Source organism: Ooceraea biroi, chromosome 4 (assembly GCF_003672135.1).
Source record: "Ooceraea biroi isolate clonal line C1 chromosome 4, Obir_v5.4, whole genome shotgun sequence".
NCBI classification, from domain to species: domain Eukaryota; kingdom Metazoa; phylum Arthropoda; class Insecta; order Hymenoptera; family Formicidae; genus Ooceraea; species Ooceraea biroi.
Window position 1 is genome coordinate 10,832,871 of NC_039509.1, and position 22,422 is coordinate 10,855,292.

Consider the following 22,422-nt stretch of genomic DNA (forward strand, 5'->3'; position numbering starts at 1 on the left):
GGAACGCAGCCCTACACCGAATCGACTTCCCGAACATCGAGAATTGCTTCCGGAATTTGAATTCGCAGCGTACTTCAGGTCACTGTCGTTTGCAGCGCGAGCTGGAATAACGAGCGTTCATTATCTTAAAAAGTTTTGCATAGAAATCAAAAGATAAGATATTTATCAGCTCGCGATGTAATGCGAGCGTAAATTTATGTAGTTACGCTCAAAAGTTACATGTGTCAAATAATATGCAGCAATATTCCCATACAGCACCGATTAATACAGAAAGCTTTTCAGGAAGGTTTTAAAATCATTTCAAGATTTCACATTTCATATGCAACATTTCTGAAAGGATTCCGCAACATGTCATATGAAATGTTGCAACAGAAATGTTTCTAAAACCTACCACATGCAATAAATTTGAAAAAATGTGAATATTGTTAAAAGTAAAATTATATATACATACCTAGACCAAGTATTCGATCTTTAGTGAAGCTAACCAGTTGACAAAAAAATGCATTATCTTCACGTATCCTTTTTTTCTTTCAAATATAAGTGTTGGTTGAACAGAGAATTATATATCTATATAATTCTTTCCTTTTAATCAACTATTTGGAGGAAGAAAAAGGAAAATATATAATATAAGAATGGCTCTTTGTCAATGCGCCAACAATTCACGCTTTTTAAAGGGAAACTTGGTGAATACTTGGTTTAGCTATGTATGTGTATATCTATATATCTTATATATATTATGTATTTTTTTCATTAAGCATATTTCAGAAATCATATTTATTATATTAATTAGATTGCAAATATTAAATAAAAACGTACAATAAAAATAATAAATACATTTTATATATAATTTTTATTATAACTTTTTAGTATTTGCAATCTTCTGAATACTCGTATAATAAATTTAAATATAATTTCTGAAGTATTTTCAATTTATTTTAATAAGAGCTTTGTAATTTGTGTGCAACATCGTAGGAAAGTTTCAAAATTATTTCAATTAACCTTTAGTAATATATCAAAAAGATTTCAGCTATTTTAATAATCTTTCGGCAATATTTCAGAAAGGTTGTAGATTGATCTATACCTTTCAGCAACCTTTCTATAAGGTTTTGAATGCAACTGTCGCGGACATTTTGCTATTCCGGAGTTGTCTCATAACTGTTGCAGAAACATTTTGCAATGTTTATGAGATGCTTTCATCTGTCAGATGAAATACTTCTGAAATATTTCTGAAATGTTTTCGTGCTGTATGGGTTGTTCATCCGTGTATGTACTCTATCGATCTTGAATTATTTACATATAATTTATATACAAAAAGCGCACTCGAATTACAGATTTAACCTTTCCACAGGAATTTTCTTCCGTTTCCGTGCCCGTCCTGGTCCGATTGACGCGAGAAGTAATTGACCGGCAGGCTATCCGCTATCAGCGTGTCACCGCGATCGATTGACAAGCGGCACGTGCAAAGCCGGCTTTCGACGTTTTTGAATTTACGGGCGCTGAGATATTACGGCACTAGTGAATGACACCTAGGCTGGAGGACGCCGGTCACGCTTGGCTAACCAAGACAATCGAGATCAGCGGTCAGTCGCACGGCGACGTGTATCCTTGTTGCACCGAAAGTGCACCCGCGACTTTCTTCGTACATATACTTTCGATCACCCGCTCCGCGTCGACGCGTTTCCCCTTTTCATTTTGCGAAATCAGTTTTCGTAATCGACGACAGCGTTTTATCACGCAACACGTACACGGGAATGCAACTTATATATAATATTTTGCATCGCTTGCTGGTGGCTTTGCATGCCGTACGTACTATATATATATTCGTCGTAGAAGCAATTTAGCAAATTGCAATGAACTAGATGAAGTAAACTTCATGGGGTGAGAAGTAAGCACGTTGGAGTGAACGGTAAAAATATTTATTTTCTTTTAGATATTTGTACAGTGTCGTCAGCAATAAATTGTTGCCATTAGCAATAAAATTTGTTTACACTACGCTTGATTAAAGACAGGATTAACCAGATAACTGTCTCGCATAGAACCACACCTCATAGAGAGAGAGAAGAGGGAAAAAGAGAGAGAGAGAGAGAGAGAGCAGTTGTCCGTGAAAAAGTGAAGAAAAGCAATTAGAAGAAGTGTAAGAAACCGTTTCTTTGGGCAGAGTTGCGCCATCGGCCGCACAATGGGCTGATGCTGGTATATGGACCGTTTTATGGCATTTGGAACTGATGTGAGGTCGACTGCGCACACAATGGACCACCGTTTATCACCTCCTGGTTTGCTCGGTTCGGAACGAGCTCCATGACATATTACGAAAATGAGCACGAGAAAAAGGCACCATTGACTGCGCTTAGATAAGACCCAGGGATTCGATATGCCTCGGTTAGTCGCTGCCCAACACACACTGGAGGCAGAATGAGCCGCGGCAGGCATTATGTTCAAGTTTCCGCGGTTCGTGCGACTTGCGTTCGTCCTGGTCATCAGTGCGACGGCTGTGATCTTCTGCACGCTCCTGCTGTTCCCGGATTTCTTCATTGTTAGCAGGAGGATCCACGTGGCCGAAGGAGGAGAAATATCAGTGAGAGAGAGAAAAAACGAGGAAGCTGATGGGTTCTTATCCGAACCGAGATTGCCCAGCAAGCGAGAAGAATTTGTGAAGATCGCCGCCTACGATGCGCACCTCCTGGCCAACGGATTTACTAATGAGCAGGTGTGAAATGTCTCCCACCATCCAGCACATTATTATTATTGATTTGCATATCTGATGAATTATTTTCGTTCGAGAAGTCGACATTGAGTTTTGATAAATTGATATATTTAATTGTCTATGAGCACTAGCGTGTACATGTATGTTTTATTTCTGGAGGATTAGACGTTTCATAGTATCGCAAAAAAAAGTGAAGAGGATCAGAAAAAGAATCAAAAGTGTTTTAATCAAGCGCGAGTGAGAGAAATTCGTTCAATCGCTCTACTAAGAGAAAGGACCCTACCGAAACACACGAAGGAATTTCGAGCGTTTTGAATAAGTGCTGCGACTTGTTTTCAGGTACGTAAGATGTCCCTTCTTGGAAAATGGTTGTTGGCGCCGAAGGGAAGTTCACCCCCGTGGTCGAGCGCAAACAACAGAAATTACCTGATCCTGATTTGGAAATATGGACCATTTTTAGAACGCAGGCACATCAGGCGCTTCACATCGAACAAGTTAGCTCTCTGTCTTTCTCTCTCTCTCCCTTTATTTCCGTTATTTCATGTGTCTAAACTTTAACTGTCTTTTATCTTTTTTTATCTTATCAATAGACTTAATAGGCCTTTTATCTTGAAATTCATGTTATGTTATGATGGATCGATTTTCTCGATGAGAAATTTTATCAAATTCGAGCTAGCATTAGATAAAGGTACGACTAATATTTTATCTTGAAATGATCATGTCATGCAATGATGGAGCAATTTCCTCGATGAGAAATTTATCAAATCCGAGCTAGTATTAGATAAAGGCACGATTAATATCGTTCAGAATATCAAAGAGTTGGTTTTTATCACAATAAAGATTTATAAAATCGTATATTTCAGGTTTTCACCATGGGATCAATGCTCGGTGCGGAATTGCACGCTGAGCTACGACGAGAAAGATCTGCATCGAGCGGATGCTGTGCTCTTCCATTTACATTTCACAAAGGCACCATCGGAGCTACCCGCGAGAAGCCGAAGGGATCAACGGTGGATCTTCCTGACGGACGAGTCGCCCTTCAACACATTTGTAAATAGCAAGCAGGAATTGTCGAACTACGACGGCCTGTTCAACTGGTCCATGTCCTATCGAATGGACAGTGACGTGCCAGTTCCCTACGGAAGAACAGTGAGACTCCCTGACAACGCCGCTCCGAACGACGGCAGCCGGCACTGGGAGGCTGCTGTGACGACTTCCAAGACCAAACTAGTTGCCGTGATGGGCAGTAATTGCGGTGGCCGTAATGGACGCTGGTCTTATGTGAAGGCACTCAAATCATTGCTCTACGATGACCTAGACATCCTCGGGAGATGCCTGAACGGTAATAGGACCGCCTGCCCGGGTCACTTCAACCGGGATTGCCCGATTCTCGAAAGGTACAAGTTCTACCTGTCCTTCGAGAACTCCAACTGCCGGGAGTACCTGACGGAGAAGGTGTTCTGGAACGCGTACGATAAATTCGCAGTCCCGATAATAATGGGAGCGTCGCGGGAGGACTGTTGGCGTCTATTACCGCCGCGCTCCTTTCTTCATGTGGACGATTTCGCCAGCGCGGATGCGCTGGCCAACTACCTCAGGTATCTGGACCGCGACGATGAGCGTTACCTCCAGTATCACGATTGGCGCCGTCGTTACCAGGTGTTCAACGAGCACGGTTATTTCGGTAGCGCGTCCAAGCACTACTGCCGCATCTGCGAGGCGCTGCACTACAACTCAATCGCGCCGAAAGTCTACACGAGGCTCGATCAATTTTGGAGCCAGCAGAGAGATTGCACAGCAGCTTAGACTCAGTTACTCAGAATCATCTAGTCGCCGGATTGTAGAATGAATTAACCTTCCGTTAATAATTTTAAAAAAGGCTTCAGAATATTTCAGAATTATAATAAATTATTGACGGATTGTTAATCTTCGTAAGTTCCTTTGATCGTTCAGTTTAGTTCACTAAATAGTTATTAGATACGTTAGATCGCGAATGAATGGAATTAGACATAACTAAATGAAAATTTGAATAAATAAAAAATGTTAATAAACTTGTAATTTTTTATCAATGATTGATCCTTGCGATTTTGATTTTGATAAGATATAATCACTGATTGATCGATGATTATAACTCATTATATATTTAAATTAAAATGTATTTACATGCGCAAAGTGTTTACGGAGATGTATATGTAAATAAGAAAACATTAATGATCAGTTGGTCCAACTTCCTGGTAAGCTAACTGGCAATTAAATCACATATCTGTCTGTTTTTTTTACAAAAGGAAACACGTGTTTTAAGTGTTAGCTTACAAAGAGGCATAACAAATTCATAAATGTCGCGTAAACGGTTGTCGAAGATTTGAGAACGATTCAATTTTATGAATCGATCGAATATGAATCGAGAAGTACAAAGCCGCACACGGATGAATCTCCAATTTTTTCTGCTTCGTGCTTGAAACTGAAAAAGCATTCGTTCGTTTTCAGAGAGAGCCTTCTTTAAAGATACTCGAAGATTGATCTGAAAATTCGGACTTGATAGATTCGTGGCGTTATTACCGCCTTTTCGAGCAACGGAGGCGCGCCCGTTTAGAAAACAAGGATGCGCTTCGACGCGACGACGACGACGACGAGATTGTTGTCGGCGGGTGAAGAGAGACAAAGACAGAGTAAGGGAAAGAGATAGAAAGGGATGATACGTCCAACGACGACGTGGGACGGAAGTAAAGAAAGAACGGTAGGCGGCGACTCCGTACGACCGTATCTCTGCAAATGGCAGGCGGTGCATGATACTCCGTTTGTTTGCATCGTATGCACGGTCGTAACTCATAGGTAATCATCTCTTTCTCCGCGGTGCCACCTCGAAGGTTCTACGCTGAGTATTTCGTGTTTACTCGAGGTCACGGGTTTAATCGGGTCTTGGTGGAGTACAGATAGAGCGGTGAGTACTCGAGCGAGCTAGCCTGATCCGCGGCTAGACTGATCTGAACCGTCTGAAACGAGACAGGTTGAGTTCGAGAACCCGGATCGAGAAGACGCACAGAAAGGATGGCGAAGTTGGTGGATGTTTGGCGGGACGACGAGCCGGTGATACTGAGAAATAACCAAATGCCGCTGAACATCGAGGGGAGCCTGTCGGTAAGCAAGACATCGCGTAGCACTGTCTGGTCGCTGACCGGTGTGCTTTAACCCGGTGAATGCTGACCTGGTAACGGTAGCGACGACAACGACGATCTCGACGACGGCGACGACGGTAATAACACCGACGACGACGTCTTACGTAATGACGGCTCGCTTCCAGCGCCGTCATCCTCTCGACCTAACCTCAAAGAGAGAATAAACGGATCAAAACAAGAAACAGAGCTCGTGTGCTCGCTCGTGGTGTCGTGCTTGCTCCTGCCGTTTGTTTACTTCTGTAATTCTCACTGTTTGTGAACTGCACAATTAATCTCGTGAACCCTTTAACGACTTTGACTTCGTTGCCGATTGCAATGAAAGGCCTAGTTCAGCATCCACATTTCCGCGTTCTGAACGTTTACATACAGGAATTAGCAGAGAAAAGGAAAGTTCTATGTTTGTATCAATATCTCATAAGTTGTCTTCGATTCCATTATTATTGTAATTTTCTCGATAGTGTACAAAGCAAAGATTTTAAAAGATTTGTTATCAATAACACTCGAAATTGCTGTTTAGATGCATATTACTTTCTCATACAATTTACCTGAACGTTCGTTTACATTATTTTAGATGATCATGGATTTATGTGGCTTGAACATGATCTGTAACTCTCCTTTGATCCGTGGCAAGTCGCTGGACGAATTCACAAGGAAGTTGGATATGCTCACGAAGGAAGAGATCAAAGCGTCGTTCAAGGTCACTGATAAGGATGTAATGGCAATTTTGAGCCAGGTTGAACCATGCGTCGGTTGTCGAAAGAGTGTTGAAAGACTGTTGGGGGATTTGATGAAGTATGGGTATCCTGCGTTACATCCGTTGGTTATCACTCACAAAGGTTTGCTTTCTGTAACGGACGAGGTCTTGGAAGAACCCCAACTGCTTTGTACAATGTTGAATGGACACAGGTAAGTTGGTTGCAAAGACAGTTAAGTATGATCTTCTACAGGGAAGAGTTACGTTCTCACCGTTTACTGTTGTTTATGTCCTCGCAGTGTTAGGTTAAATAATTTAGTAGAGAAACAACAAAGAAATAGGAAATCTCAACGATGCGTGCTGCATTCCTTAGAGATTCAACGAATGCGACCGTTGCCGAATGCATGGAAGGAGGCATGGAATTGCATGAATGAGTCGTGCAGGCAGGAGATTGCTCTGATAGAAACGGACACGTTGGACGATACCTTGGAGACTTATCTGCACAAACACAGGTACGATAATTTTATGTGGCATGCCTTTCGTTGTCCAACACTCTTACGAGACATTTCTTCAGGTTTTGTATCGAGTGTCGTAACAAGGTGTTGCTGGCGTCTTCACTTCTGACACGAGAACCCGATCCTGCGAAGGAGAAAGGCTACGTAGCAGTTTTATATTCTGGAATCAAGCGTTGCATATCCGATCACCACATACACTTGCCAGTCGTCACGGAGTACATCGGTACTCTTATTGGTCGCACGCAGCCAGAAATCATGGGAAGGTACTGAGATCAATGCGTCCCTCTGCGTGATGAGACGTGAAATGTTTTCTTTGACTTTCAGAGAACGCCATGCGAAAACGCTGGATATTGCTCAGAAAGAGGTACTTACGTGTTTAGGAATATGCTTGGCGGAACGGCTGCACAAGATCCATCGACGGCTGAAGGAAGAGGAGACTGTGTGTAAAGTATTAGCCGCTGTCGCGGTGGAAGCATTGTTTAGAAACTTCCAGGTAACGAGATCGCAATTGTTGTGAATATCGTGTAATTAATATCTAAAAAGAAATTCATATGTATATATATTTTTTTACACAGATGGCGATTGAGGTGAAGCAAGGTATCTCGCAGTTAGAATTATTGTACGAGGAATTCACGAGGGAGGAAGTTGCAAAGCGGCAGAGGCGCGAGAAACTACGACTCAAACGTAAGAAGAAGAAGGAACGTCGTTACGAGACGGAGGAGAAGGAAAATTCCTGTGACGTATGTTGCAACACTTCTTTTTTTGTCTTAAATGTATCCGTTGTTAAAAATTAGTTTGATCACTGCGTGCAGTAGCTGAAATTTTTCTAATTTCATTAAAGTGCTCAAGTGTGAAGCAAAATGGTAAATCCTGTAGCTGTGCAAAATCGAAATCAACAACGCAGAACATCGATTGGCACAAGGTATCTGAAACATCTTGATCTTTATCTTCGTGCGCGTACTAGCGAATCGTTTTATCTCAGTTGCAGGTGTTAGATCCGAAAAATAAAGGTCCGCCAACGTGTAAGTGTTCGGATTGTTTAAAGAAGCCAAAAACACCGAGTATATCACAGACGAAAAGTAAAACCGACTTAGCATTCCCAGTGACCAAGATGGCAAGTGCGCAGAAAGTGAAAAAGGGTGCCACTGAAGCGAAAACGAAATTTAGCATAAGCCAGTTGAAGCAAGATAATACATCCCACAAACAATTACCTCATGAGGACTCGTGCGACACTTGCGAGTCCTGGAAAGTAAGTACGACTGAGCGAAAGTTGAACTCTATATCGACATTCTGTTCGATACATTTTTTTCATCTTTATATTTCCATAAAAAAGTGAAGCGTTTCAGTTTTTACTCTCGTTTTCAAGGAAGATAAAAAGCTGGACGAGTGTCCGTGCCGTTACGTCTATGCTAACTGCGAAGATTCCATGTCTAAAGAGCTAATAGACGCTTGGATAATGAAGCCCAGTAAAACTAAATACACCATGTGGATAGAGATGAAGAAACGTTTCGAAATGTCGAAAAAGAAAGATCACTCCTCCAGCGAGCAGTCGTCCCAGGATTACGGATACTCTTCCGAAAACAATATCAGCAGTTCTTCCCTTCCCAGCACCCCGGAGGGCTCCGAAGTAGCTTGCAGCGATGAGTGCTGTAATTATAACTGTCGCGATACGTTGTGTGATAAATTTCATTCCAATTTTAGTATCTCTTTACTGAAGGAGGGGGGCTTGACGCTTACACAAATGTTGGAGGTAAGTTGAATACATGAGTCGAAGGTGTTACATGTGTAGGGCTATGTATCCCACAAATTTGTTAATGTCAAGGGTGGAGGCGAGACCGTTCTTGCCAAGATCCATCCTGAGATCTTTTACACGCTCGTACCAGACTTCTGTCTCGATCACTTTACTCAAGTATGTTCGTACAGTTTAATGAGTAATCGATGACTGACTCTCGTCGTTAGATCTGTCGATACAGAATCCTGAAAGCTACATTACATATGAAATTATGTAGAGGATATATAACGCGCGCCCTACACATGATATTCTAGATACTTAGGTTTTCGTTTTGTTCTATTTCATGGAAAATGATTTGTTTTATCTCCAGGACTCTGATAAAGACGAGAAAGACAGTTATATTCCAAGAGAGGAAGTATTAGAATTTAAGTCAAAGTTGCGACAGCACACGAAAAAACGGCAGGAACTTCGGCAAATGCTTAGAGAACGTTTCGCCATGTTGTGCAGCCATCAGAATAATTGCTTACCATTCTTTAATAAGAATTCTTCACTGAGAATCCGTAGACACTAATGACAGCGACTCAATATAATATGTACAGTATTTCCTCAATTTTTCTTTGTTATCATTGATTTACCGTCAGCAGTAATACGCAAAATAGATATTTTCAAGAATTATTGCCATTTCACAAGTCGATATCTTTCGATGCAATTAAACTACTGAAAATGAAATATGTATCAAAAAACCCAAAAGAAAAAAAATATTCTATCGAAATAAATATAATAAAGTAACTGAGAAAAAAAATACTAACGGAAGATGCAATAGCGGGTTTAAATCGGAGAGCGAAGTAGAGCACCGACTTTAAGCAAAAAATACCGGTTTTATAATACGAAATAAAGACCAACCAGTGAATTTGTTTATATAAATATATATACAATTTTATATATATATATAAAATTATATATATAAATTTTATATACATATATATATATACACAAATTTATGCATAAATTTGTGTATATATTTGTATAAATATATTGTATGTGTGTGTGTATGGGCTCACACACATATACACAAATTTATGCAAATTAAACGTGATTCCTGTAGACATTTTGTATGAATATGCCTTGTGACTGTGAGAATACGGCAGATGTGCAGAATACCGTAAACGTAACTTGTTACAGATACAAACTCTCCGATGGTACCGTGCATATATGAAGAATGTTGTATTTTCTTGAAAGTTTTTCTTTTCAAGGAGATTGTTTATATCGATGGCGACACTATTATGTGGATTTGTGTCCATCCACGTCCCTGTTATAATAGTAGAGATGTGATCGAGAAACTTGTCGAAATCTTAATATAAAATGTGAATGTGCATTCCAATATAATATATATATATATATATATACATATATTTTATTATTCCGATGTACATCCTCTCTGTGTAATTTTCATTACACGCCAAGTAAGAGCATTCGATAAAAAGATTTTCATCGTAAATTGTATTTACATATTATATATGTTGCATAAGAATTATTAAAAATATTTAAGCCGCTACACCCACCGACAATCAGTGTGAGATTCAATTCGTCACCGAATCTGCTTCTCTCTTTGGGTCTTTGGCATTTTAATACGCATATATACATGTTGCAAAAATACACATTACGAAAGTAACGTTAGCCTCTGCATTCTTAGTCGAATAATGAAAATACAAAACGATCCACTGTTCGTGTCCCTGTGCATATTCGATCTTTTTAATAATACTTACCAAGTATTTCCATGCTTGAATCTTGCATCTTTGGGAATGGTTGGTCTACGATTATCCGTGTAATTGATTGTGGTATTCGATGTATCAGAGCAGTGACTTTAATAGCAGCAGTTTAGCGATAAATCAAGTAGATGATGTCTCGTAGCTGGCAGTTGAACAAGATTTTAACAATTTGATTGTTACTGTGCCGTGTCGTAATTGTCTCTTGAATTTGAACGTGCTCAGTCGACGTACTGCGTGAAGCACAGGCACGCGTTTGTCCCGCCGAAACCGAACGCGTTTTTCAAGGCTGTTCGACGCGTCGTCGTGTTCCACTGCGTCTTCCTGTGCGGCACGAACTTCAAGCGCGTCTCCGTGTCCAAGTTGTGCAGGTTCAACGTGGGCGGTATAACGCCCTCCTTGATCGCCAGGATCGTAAAAACGGCCTCGAGATTACCAGCGGCTCCCAATAGATGACCATGCGCACCCTTCGTGCTCGTTACCGTCACGTTTTTGCTATGCTCGCCCATGAGCGACTCGATAGCCTTCAGCTCGATCGCGTCACCCAACGGCGTGGACGTGGCGTGCGCGTTTACCAGCGTCACCTCGGCGCTCTCGATGCCGGCGTCTTTTACCGTCCGGTCCATGGCAAGCAGTGCACCGATGCCGTCCTCACTGGGCGCCGTGATGTGGCACGCATCACCGGACAGACCGTAGCCCAGTATCTCCGCATAGATTGGCACTTCCCGGGCGAGCGCGTGATTCAGCTCCTCCAGCACGAGTATCGCAGCACCCTCGCCCATCACAAAGCCATCGCGATCCTTGTCGAACGGCCTAGACGCTTCGTGCGGCATGTCGTTCCTCGACGCGCTCAGCGCTCGCAGTCGGCAAAACGCAGCTATGGCCAGTGGACTGACGCACGCTTCCGCACCGCCGCACACCATCACGCTCGTTTCCCCACCGCGGATAAAACGGAAAGCGTCACCTGGAGAACACCGTGGCATGTTACGATGTTTCGTTTACCATTTATCAAAGTGTAGTCTTTCTCTCGCCGATCAATTACCGATTGCATGCGCTCCTGTCGCGCACGCGGTCGACACGGAGTGATTCGGTCCACGAAAGCCATACTTGATGCTGATCTGGCCAGCTGCCATGTTGGGCAATATTCTCGGCACAAAGAACGGGCTGACTTTGCTGTAGCTCTTCTTCAGGGCTTCGTACGTCGTGCACACGTCCACCAGGTCTACCATGCCTATTCCTACCGAGACGCCAGTATCGCGTTTATTATTTTCATCGTCTGGCTTCCATCTCGCGTCCTTCAGTGCCTCCTCCGTGGCTATCAACGCGTAAGCGGTGGCAGGGCATATTGTGCGTAGTTCACTCTTTGTAAAGTGGGAGTCAATGTTGAGTTCGTGAGAGGCACTTCCTTTCGGTACCAGCGCAGCTAGCAACGATGAAGTAATCGTTATTCGATTATAACAGAAAATAATAAAAGCTTTCAATGAAAGAATATGATTATAATAATTATAAATAAGTATAAAAATAATAATAGTAAGAAGGAGTAAAATATATAATATGCGCTATAACAACAAAATTTATTTATGTTTTATATTTTTTTGCATATAATAATTATATATCAGTTAATGAAACATTTCATGATAATGTTTCTTCTGCATTGTATGCATGCATGCATGCTTGATAACTGCAAAATGCTTACCTATTTTGCACGGTAGCTTGTCATAATCAGGCTCGGTAAGTTTTGTAATTCCGCACTTGGAATCAGTAAGAGCTTCCCAAGCATTTCGCGTGCCGACTCCCAAAGGACACACAACTCCTATACCGGTCACAACAACACGTCGCTTGGATCTGACGGCGGTCGTCAACGACCGACTGACGTTGAAAAATGGAATGGACATTGCAGCCTGAGAAGCATACAGATGACTTATCCTCAGTAATTACGATGTTAGCTCATCAGAATCATTTAAATACGAAAACGTTTATGCTACTCTGACGCCGACTACGTTAAGGTTATGTTTACCATTCCTAAAAATGATCTGAAAGCACGGCTCTTCCGGTTTTGATGGTTAGGATGGAGTGCGTGTGCGCGTAATAAGGAAGTTATTCAGTGAATTGTTTTACTTTAGCAGTGAAATCTGTCGATAATTTAGACAAAATTCTTAGATTTTAATATTATTAGGAGATAAAGCAACACGAAGAATACGATTAAAAACTTTATTTTGGTTTTGTAATCGGGAAAAATATATATAATCATGTTGCATGTATCTGTAGGAACTTTGGGCTACAGATTATGTCGGGGGCAATCGTCGTTTCGGTAACATATTAATAAAACTTAAAATATACGAAAAGATATGTCACCAACAAAATAAAAAAAGGGGAACGTCCTATCGTACTTTAAGATTAACGATTCATAAACCTAAATATACGCATTGGTAACAAACGTAATGTAAAATATTGTATGCATGATACTCATTTCTACAAGTGAATGGATGATCGTGTACATTACGCAAACCGGACTTGTGCTTTCGCGGCCTACCATTCATTCGCGAAAATGAATACGGTTAAAAAAAGAAAGAAAGAAAATGAAGATATTCTACATGAATATAAAAAAGAAAAACATTTCAAATTATCTGTAATAACTTAAAATCGTTGATATTAGAAACGATCAGATGAGAAACAAATTTTTACGCAGGGGCGAATTGAGCGGGAGCAGAAAGATCCTCTGCTGCAGATACGCAATCTATATAGATTAATAATACGTACTAATCGTTTGCAAAGAATACTTTGTAATATACCAAGAATTTGATGCAAGAGATAAAAAAAGTTTATATAAAAATTGTCACGATAGCCATATTATAAGATTATTATTATTATGGCATATATATTCTACTATATACATCAATTGTCGCAACTTTGGATTGGTCGCAAATCTTATGATAATAAAAAAATGAGAAAAATATGTATGTTTTACGAGATCTTCTTACGTCAAGGCTGATTCGCGATCCCAATCCGCCCCAAATCTTACACATGGCACGCGAGCGATTAACCGACATTCTAAAATCCGACGCTGAATAACTTTGCTAAATCGTATAAAATTATGTACAGCATCATCGCAATATTCGATATTGTGCTTTTCACTTTTACAAAGCGCCTCGGGATTACGCTACATCCCTCTCCCCGCATTCGTCTTTTCAAAACTCTAGGTCTTTCGACTAGCGTAGTAAAGTCTAAAAAATTATATAGTATAAACGCAGGCTTGTAAATCAGTGGTATTCAATGTTTCGTCAATACTCCGTTATCGATCTCGCAATCAAATCCATTCTCTTCATCTAAAAGCTCGAACGAGTGCAACGTGGAACATTCTTTTTCTTCGAGGAGGATAGATGCACGCACGCATCGGTAAATGCTTCGGTAGGACCGTAACAAAATCATTGATTCCAGAATCATGAGGCTCCTTCCGGTTTCCATTGCTAAATTAATATTATCTCTCTCCCTCAGCTCTCCTTCTTTCTGCATCTCATTTGTCGCTCCACGAGAATTATGTTCTCGATCCTTCCTCTCTTGACTAGATTCATTTAAATTAGACATTTTACTTTACTTGATGTCGTCATAGAGATGCCCAGATATTAAGCGTTGGATTTGACTTTGCTGTTTTCGGGTTCGGGCGGGCAATGGTCCGAGTGCGTTGCCCACGCGGCAAGCTGTTGGCATAACGTAAAGTTCACACGACCATGAGTTACTCGAAAATAAAATAAACTGTTTGCTTAAACGAAATAAAAATGAGACAATTTAGAACACGGATGATTTCTTCATCAGTTCATCTTTGCACTGGCAAATTGTCATAACTCTCTTTCGTTTGATATACTGACACGGTCGATGATTGATAGCAAGACGATGTATCTGAAAAGATGACGTACCTGACATGTACGACTGCAATACCACTGATTTCCACATCCAGCGCAAACAAACTGCGCAGAACGAATCATGCATCCTTGACACTTTGGCGGGGAGTTCGGTGAGGGTGGATTATCCTTCACCACTTGTTTACCGTCCCTTCCGCCTGCCGCGTTTCCTTTCCTCTCATCGATTATTGTCGTTTCTTCCTCCACGTCCTGCTAGAAAATTAAATTATTGGAGAACGCTCGAAACGTACATGAATGCACGCACGAAACGAAGAACTGAAGAAGGCAATATTACCACTTGAATTAGATCGTTGGAGTGTGATTGCGCGGAGGTGTTTACGACGGGGGTGATAGTTATCTCTGTGCGAGCCTGGTAAAAAAACATTCCGATTCTTTAATATACCGATTTCAATAACGATCAAACTTGCAAATTGCGAAAATTTACGAAGGACAAAGACAACAACAAACCTTGGAAGAAGACAGAAGATCGTTTATAGAAACCAGATTAGAACCTTGGTACGTCTGCAAGAGGTGTTGAGTCGCGGTGCCCTGCTGCGACATGGACGCGGCCGCCACGGCTGCCGGGGAATTCCTTTCTCTCTCGGGCGCAGTAAGTAATCTTGCTAACGTAGGTGAAAAAGTGGTGGATCTTGGCGACTGCGCCTTTGTTAGAATCCCGTGTAAGAGCGAGCCGGTCGGTTGAGACGCAGCGTTTTGGGCCGCGGGTGACGGTGCCACGGGATGGAGCGTCACGTCTGGATAGTTTTGCGGTACCTTCACTGGTTCACCTTAACATATTAATTGCATGCAAATATATTAAAATCGTGAAATGGTTCCGTGACTCACCTGGAGCCACCTGGTAAAACGGACGGCCGATTGTTGTCGATCGGCCAGAAAAATCGATAGAAGACTGGCGTCTCCTAGAGACGCCCTCATGGCGTCGAGACGTTTTATATTCGTTGCGACAAAGAGTTTCTTTTCAAAGAAATGTGTGGGTTTTTTATTCCGCGAGTGTGCCTACGTACGGCGTGCGGAGAACGCCTGGATGCTGCGTTGTGTATGTGTGACGTGAAGCGAACGGGCGTTTAGAATATTAATAATATTACAATATATACGTTAACAATATTAAAATATAATTATAAACTGCTAATAATGAGGAATAATTTACAACCTAAATGTATCAATAAATTTTAATCAATCAAATGAAATTTGTTATGTAGGCTATCATTTTTATCTTTCTCTCGAGCTTTAGATACACTTCCTCCTCAAGTTTCCTCTCCCTCAGAATCTCGTTCCACTCCTGCTCTTTGCTATCAAGTTAATACGAATATTATTAAATTAACGACTGAACGAATCGAACCAGAGATCTCCTCAAAACAATTTGAATGTGTGATTGCTTACCGGGCTAAGTGACAACCCGCCCAACCTAACGGAAGTAAGGAATGCCATTCGTAATCTGAAGACAAACAAAGCTAATGATGACATCCTGCCTGAGCTTCTGAAGGCCGATATAAGTCTCATGGCCAACTTGTTGCAACTAATTATAGAGGAAATCTGGGTCAACGAAGTGTTACCATACTGAGACACCGGGGTAATAGTAAAGTTCTCAAAGAAATCCAAAAAAACTGCGATAACTGGCGAGGCAACACGCTTCTAATTCTATTCCGCAAAAGTACTAGCCCAAATCATCCGCACGCGTTTAACTGCTGTATAGAGATGCGAATCGTCTCTACGCTTGCAGGAGCAAGCGGGTTTCCGTCCCAACAAATCATGCGTTGATCAGGTAATTCAAATACAAATTCGAATTATTATAGAGCAAGGCGTTGAGTAGCAAAGGACATTACCTTGCTGGCTCAGCTTGGCGAACTGCACTAGCATGTCCTTGTAGTTGAGAGAGTCGGATGCGGTCGGATTGCTCTTGCACGATTCCGTACTAGACGGCCTCGAATCGGCATTGTGTCCTGTTTCAACCATGGCACCGCCGGCTCCGAGCCCGATGTTCACCGAATTCCTCATCCTTCGTCCCCTATAATCAGAAAAATGATAATGAAACACGCCAATCGGCTTACTAGGGAAACAAGCCGATCGATAGATTCTCAATAAAGACTATTAATACATTCGAATAATTTACAAAAATTGTATTGTGCCGATTTATGATCGGCAACGGGAAGTAAATCAAGCCTGATAACTAATCAATTACCTCCTCGGTACAGTTTCCGGATGCTTGAGCCTGTGATCAGCGATAATGGATCTGACGTCCACTATCGTACCTTGACGACCTTCACCAATCAGCCGGCTATCCAGACTTGATGCTTCACTTTGCTTCCGACCGCTTTCGCCATTAGTTTTCGGCGGTGTCATGCGTTGCTGCGCGGTGATTTTCCTTTTTTGAACCGACGATATTGACAAATCAGAAGATCTTTCTGCGGACGTATCGTCCCTAGATTCGAAATGTTTTTCCTTAGGTACAAGACTGACGCAATCGCTGTTCTCCCATTCGGTCTCTAACGACGATCCAGCGGGAGGCAGCTGACTGTCGCTCTCCATGTAGTCTATCATTTGTATCTTTCTGTCGAGCCTTACGTACGCTTCCTCCGTAAGTTTCCTCTTCTTCAGGATCTCGTTCCATTCCTGCTCTTTGGTATTTGCTAATTCTTTGAGAGCCTAGTGAACACGTAACATAGCAGAAATTCGGTAAAGAACTTCGTTACAAGGATTAAAAATTTCATCTCGGGTTACACGAGGCACATCGCGAGTTCCAGACAACACTTACCAAGATATCAGATTGTAATCGAGTGGCTCTCGCCATGAGTTGCTCAACCGTCTCGTTCCTGTCGCCGATCAGTCTCAAAATAAGTTGCTCTCGTTCGTCGTCGTTGCGGAACTTCTTCCGAGAGCTCCCGGACGAGAACGCTTGCCCGTTGGTGGACTTCCGTTTTCGCTGAATCTCCGTCTTCGACGAGTTCTCGATGGATTCATACTTGGGATGACGCTGCGCGACGTTGCCCGGAGTTAACTTCTGCCGCGACGCACCAGACGTGAGAAGCTGTTTGCTCTTTGCAACCAGCGTTCCGACGTCGCAATGCGAATTCTCATTCTTTATGTCGTTCTTGGTGTGAGCGCGATTCACTGCTGCCGTAGGTGCCGTCGTAGCCGTCTCTTCCGGAAGAGCGGCACCGTTCTGCTGACTCTGCGGTACCTGCGACGAAGAGGCCTTCGTCTTGTCCTCTTCCGCAGTGTTCACGTTTCGCCTATTTTCAACAGTACCCTCCATCGCGTGCATCTTGTTCAAGCTGCAAACATACAAATAGGACCATTAGCAAAAAGATTCCTTCAGGATTAAATAAATATATATCCATAGAATACATTATAAGTAATCGTAGAATTTTATAAGTACTCATAAATGTGAGTTTTCCTTGCTTTTTATTTTATTTCATTTTCAGCTCTTTTTGATAATTTTTTAATTATTTTTTATTTTATACTCTCTTTAATCTTATCAATATCAGTCTTCGTTTTTAACTCGATGTTGACATTTGTACAATGATGATAGGGTAAAGTAGATCACCAGTGTTTTAAATTGATTGTTTCTTATAAATATATTCTGACATTTTATTTTTTTTCCCTCGCGTTAATGTACATGATATTACATATTTACTTTTCATTATTCATAATATATAATAGAACTCTAGTACTCTTATTAACAAGATAGTCATGCAACAAGTAACAAGGTTGCAGTAAGTGTGTATATGTAGGATACATATACACCTGTATATAAATCTGTACTGCGATCAGTATCTCTATACTGATCTGTATCTTACAACACTCATTACACTTATTACTTAATTACAGTTATTACTGTGTAGCAGATGCCACATTATTACACCACTTGCTGCTGTATCTTATATTGTCTACATCAACCCTTATTATTATCCCTTAACAAAATCAAAGTTCACATTTTCGAAAAACCAGTCATTTTGCTGTGTTGCTTAACACAAAGCTTCAAATTTGTTTTGCAGAAACCACGTAATGATTAAAGATGAAAAAATCGTCAGACCAGAGCCTTGCCAAGATAGCTTGCTCTATCTTCTTTGAGAAAGAATCGTGCATAGCTGCGCGATGTGCGCGCAGGCCGTTGCTGGAAGGCCGATCCTGCAAAACAGCCGGCCGGGGAGACGACATTGATAAACCGATAAACGCGGATAGCAAAATTTCAGTCGGCCTTGCCTAGAAAATAGTCGCTCGCCGGGAGATCGCCCAAGGACGATGAGACGCGGTAAACGCCGCGCTATCATTCCCACAACATCGCGGCACACTTATTAATTCGCGCCGTGCCCTCACGTGTATATCGCGGCGTATATAAAATTCTCATATCATGACCTGATTAGCCGCGCTATAATTAGATGCCGGCGCGGCTTAACCGGCGCTCCATCGGTGTCCCGATTAACGCGCACAAGCGACTTCACGGCTACGGGAGCGAAAGGACAACTTCCGACAAAAACAACGGCGAACTTTGCCGTAACGGAGAGAGTGCGATTCTTGCGTTCCATTCAGTCTCGTACGCTGGATGCGGAGATCCTGAGACACCGTGCAAGAAAACGTGAGAGCAACCGAGCGTCTTGCGAAAGGACTTCACGACTAAAGGATCGGATTTGGGGATTGTCTCGATTATTTCAGAGGAACTTTAAACGTTTTATTGGAGAAGAGTTTTTTGAGTTGCGGAATTTGCAGAATGGAAGGGCTCGTTGTTGAACGACACGATGCAAAGATACAAAGCGAAACACCAAACAGCCTGCTGGATCTGATGCAATCTGCAAAGCTGATTTTGATGCTTTCGATGCATGTGGTTGATGCAACTATTGTTCGTAGCAAGCTATGTCACCGAGGCTGGATTAAGGTCAAGGAAGATCATGCGAAGAGGTCATACGAAGGTCGTGCTTTCTTCATTCGTCCGAAGAATTTAATAAATTTTTCATGCCGTTGGTCAAGGAGACGATTGATGTGATTCCGCGTGGACGAAACCTTCGACGATGGTTCGAGTCATTGAGACAGAAATACGTCATTCATCGGGCAAACATCCGTTTAAAGCAAACAAGTCAATGACGACTTCGCAGACTGCGAAGGTGTCTTCGCGCAACCCAAGTGCATTTCTTGCGAGCGGCCTCCTTTCCTCCCGCGAGATCGATTTTTCTCTCTCTCTCTCGCTTCAAAGAGTGTTACCGCTGAGCAACATTTACCGTGGAAGTTTCGAGGGACCGAAGTTACAAAGTAGCCGTCATAAGTAGATGCACCCCTTTCTCTCCCTCTCGTTCTGTTAGACTGACTGATACTGTGTAAGACATGCGATCGGAGGCGTTTAATGCGCCGCTCGTGACGTGCACTCTGCACACCAGCCGAGTGTTAAACGCGATGACTCCTGTCATGCCACGTTGACGCTATCGTTGGCTCTCTCTCTCTCTTTCTTTCCTTCTTTTCCGACATCCTAACATCATCCAACGGTGACACTCTTCACGTCGAGCTGTATCGTCACATTCGATGTCACGATCATCGTGACACGAGCGAGTGGCACGCGAAAATGCGCCTTAAGCTCGCGCGCGCGCCGGCGAGAGACCATTCTTGCTACGAGACGTAGAGAGAGAGAGAGAGAAAGATGGCAGTTGGAAGGAGGGATGGAACGATGCTAGCCGGTGGGACGGGGGTGCTGAAAAGAGCCAGAGGAAGAGAGAGAGAGAGAGAGAGAAAGAGAGAGGGGGAGGGGAAGGGAAGATACGAAGCAGAGTTCGTTGCACCCGCCGCGCGCGTTCACTGCGCTTTATAGACGCGGATATAGGTTTCGCGGTACCAATTCTGAAAAGGCGCACGAGACTCCTCCTTCATGCCCGCGAGTACTGATCGCGTTCAAGAACATCTCACAGAGTAATCAGACAGACATACAGAAGCCTAAGTCCAACAAAGTCCACAGGATATTACTCCAACTTGGTCATTTAAAATAATCGCATCGATTCAATCGAAATTTCTACTTTTATTGAAGTCTATATGTGTGTGAAAGGGAGAGAGAGAGAGAGAAAGAGAGAGACCTGACAATCTCTTCTGGGAAATGTTAACGATTGATTTGAGAGAATAAGTAGCTCCGAACGAGTTATATACCCTTCGTCGATATCGATCGTTCTTGCTCCGCGATAAAAATCAACGCGGAAATCGCTCAGATACCGAGAAGACCCGTTCGCCGCTACTTATCGAAAATGCAGTTGTCGAATGCACAAAGAGCGCTCTCCTTTCGTCACGCGGCCACTCAGTCCTCCTTTGTCTCCTCTTTTTTCACGGCACCCGCTAACAGGTGGTCAGCGCACGTTCGCATTCGCGCACGACGTGTTAATTCATGGGCGTGCATAATCAGGAAATCGTTTTATTCGGCGGTCTCATTAATATTGCATAAGACACCGTCGCGGTGCACGAACATCTCGTAAATGTGCAGCAAAATGATTTCGCGTCAAAGTACAACGATAAGTAATTAATATACTTCGAGACGAACGAAAGTTGAGACACGATCGTTAAAGGGCGGGCCGGGGAAGGGAAAAGGAGGGAAAAGGAGGGAAAACGGACAAATGGAAAATGTCGAGAACGCGGACGCGATACGGTACACCCTAATGCCTTTCCTTTCGATCCTTGAGAACACGTCGGCGTCGGTTCTCTTCCCTTTTTCGCGCATCTCTCTTTAGAAGGGCCCGGAAATATGGGAAGCCTTTCGAGTGCACCCGCAGAAATTCGATAACGCACCTCGGACGCTCTTGCCGATCTAGAGACTGCAGACATTCTCCCATACGGACAAGTTTCCTGGCTAAATTCCTAGGTAAAAATTCAATTCGTCCAGATCAACCTCGGAGCGATTCTTTATTTCGCAAGAGCGTTTCTTATCCGTCTGAGAAGCTTCAGATAAAATTGCTTCTCACCGCGAAGCGAAATATCGATCATCGAAACGAATCGTTGCGAAATACGTGACAAGCAATAATCGGCGGAGATGATGCATCGATTCGCCGCGAATTGGCTGCTCGGCAAGCGAGATGCATCGCGCATTGCACACGAATGTGACGATTTCGCGCGAAGGACACGTGCATATCTACTAGGTGCGCAAAGTAATTTGCTTCTTTTTGGAGAAATTAAATTGACCTTTATTATATTAATTTATTATATTATATATATTTATTAAAAAAAATAATAAAAATAATAAAAATAAATAAATGTCAATCTTCAAAATATTCGCCATCATTTTTGAATACTTTTCTCCATCGTCATCGAGCAGCTGACGAATTCGCTCTCGAAAAAAGAAAGCCTTAAGTACAAATCTTTTAGATTTGATGGACACCGATAGACACCTTTCATCGGCCGTGTTCTCGTCAGTGTGTTGGTAACCATTTCATTTGAGACAATACTGCGGCGAGCTTCACAATACTCCGCGCTCTACCTTTCACAACTAGTCGTTACGCGAGCGCCGGCTTTTCTATCTTCTCGCGCGATAGCGAAAGCGAGGAGAGAAAGCGAGACCGTTCAGTGGGCGGCACTCGATTCGAGATCCTGCGAAAGCACGTGAAACAGAAGGATACTCTTACACGCGCGCAGGATCTTATAACTTGTCCCGCCATAATTTGTCACGCGACTCCCTTAGACATGTCGCGTAATCGAGGTGATAAAACCCCTAGCAAGCTCCTTGCTTCCAACCCAAAATTTCATATTTGCTCTCACCGATCTAATGACGAATTCCGTGGATTGAAAAGTCGACGACGGCAGGAGGTGTTGAGAAGCTGAAGAAAGTTAGAAAACGTGCGTAAACACCACGTGACAAAAGGTACTTCGATTACTCGAAAATCCGGCGAGCCTCCTGCTCTAAACACGTGAGCGTTTAAATATATCGAGCGCTGCGCCGGCGTACTACGCCCGAGCA

General features: G+C 42.5%; 4 protein-coding genes across 11 annotated transcripts in view; 2 read left to right on the plus strand and 2 right to left on the minus strand.

The window, feature by feature from the left end:
• The first annotated feature begins 1,283 nt into the window (after window positions 1-1,283).
• LOC105275435 (alpha-(1,3)-fucosyltransferase 6) lies at window positions 1,284-4,761 on the plus strand. The gene is made up of 4 exons (XM_011332263.3): window positions 1,284-1,802; window positions 1,931-2,707; window positions 3,044-3,198; window positions 3,568-4,761. Exons 2-4 carry the CDS (start codon window positions 2,432-2,434, stop codon window positions 4,508-4,510), a joined length of 1,374 nt encoding a protein of 457 aa, XP_011330565.1. The 5' UTR covers window positions 1,284-1,802; window positions 1,931-2,431; the 3' UTR covers window positions 4,511-4,761.
• A 685-nt stretch (window positions 4,762-5,446) lies between these two features.
• Window positions 5,447-9,593, plus strand: LOC105275456 (gametogenetin-binding protein 2-like). Its single transcript, XM_011332291.3, has 11 exons — window positions 5,447-5,645; window positions 5,712-5,842; window positions 6,452-6,786; window positions 6,874-7,086; window positions 7,149-7,352; window positions 7,414-7,582; window positions 7,665-7,829; window positions 7,931-8,011; window positions 8,072-8,338; window positions 8,456-8,839; window positions 9,192-9,593. The coding sequence occupies exons 2-11, from the start codon at window positions 5,753-5,755 to the stop codon at window positions 9,390-9,392; spliced, it is 2,109 nt and encodes a 702-aa protein (XP_011330593.2). The 5' UTR covers window positions 5,447-5,645; window positions 5,712-5,752; the 3' UTR covers window positions 9,393-9,593.
• A 622-nt stretch (window positions 9,594-10,215) lies between these two features.
• Window positions 10,216-12,688, minus strand: LOC105275460 (3-oxoacyl-[acyl-carrier-protein] synthase, mitochondrial). The gene is made up of 3 exons (XM_011332305.2): window positions 12,284-12,688; window positions 11,630-12,010; window positions 10,216-11,551 (listed from the first exon to the last, which is right to left on the minus strand). Exons 1-3 carry the CDS (start codon window positions 12,480-12,482, stop codon window positions 10,809-10,811), a joined length of 1,323 nt encoding a protein of 440 aa, XP_011330607.1. The 5' UTR covers window positions 12,483-12,688; the 3' UTR covers window positions 10,216-10,808.
• Window positions 12,689-12,784: 96 nt separating this feature from the next.
• Window positions 12,785-22,422, minus strand: part of LOC105275479 — a 36,206-nt gene continuing 26,568 nt past the window's right edge. For 7 of the 8 annotated variants that reach the window (XM_011332335.3, XM_020030692.2, XM_011332350.3 and 4 more), the window contains 7 exons: window positions 17,260-17,779; window positions 16,687-17,150; window positions 16,331-16,512; window positions 14,955-15,274; window positions 14,782-14,856; window positions 14,502-14,699; window positions 12,785-14,285 (listed from right to left, as the gene is read on the minus strand). In XM_011332335.3, the coding sequence (XP_011330637.1) occupies window positions 14,211-14,285; window positions 14,502-14,699; window positions 14,782-14,856; window positions 14,955-15,274; window positions 16,331-16,512; window positions 16,687-17,150; window positions 17,260-17,779 (1,834 nt within the window). In that variant the 3' untranslated portion in view covers window positions 12,785-14,210. The remainder of the gene's footprint in view (window positions 14,286-14,501; window positions 14,700-14,781; window positions 14,857-14,954; window positions 15,275-16,330; window positions 16,513-16,686; window positions 17,151-17,259; window positions 17,780-22,422) is intronic. The other variant, XM_011332359.3, reaches the window with a different exon arrangement.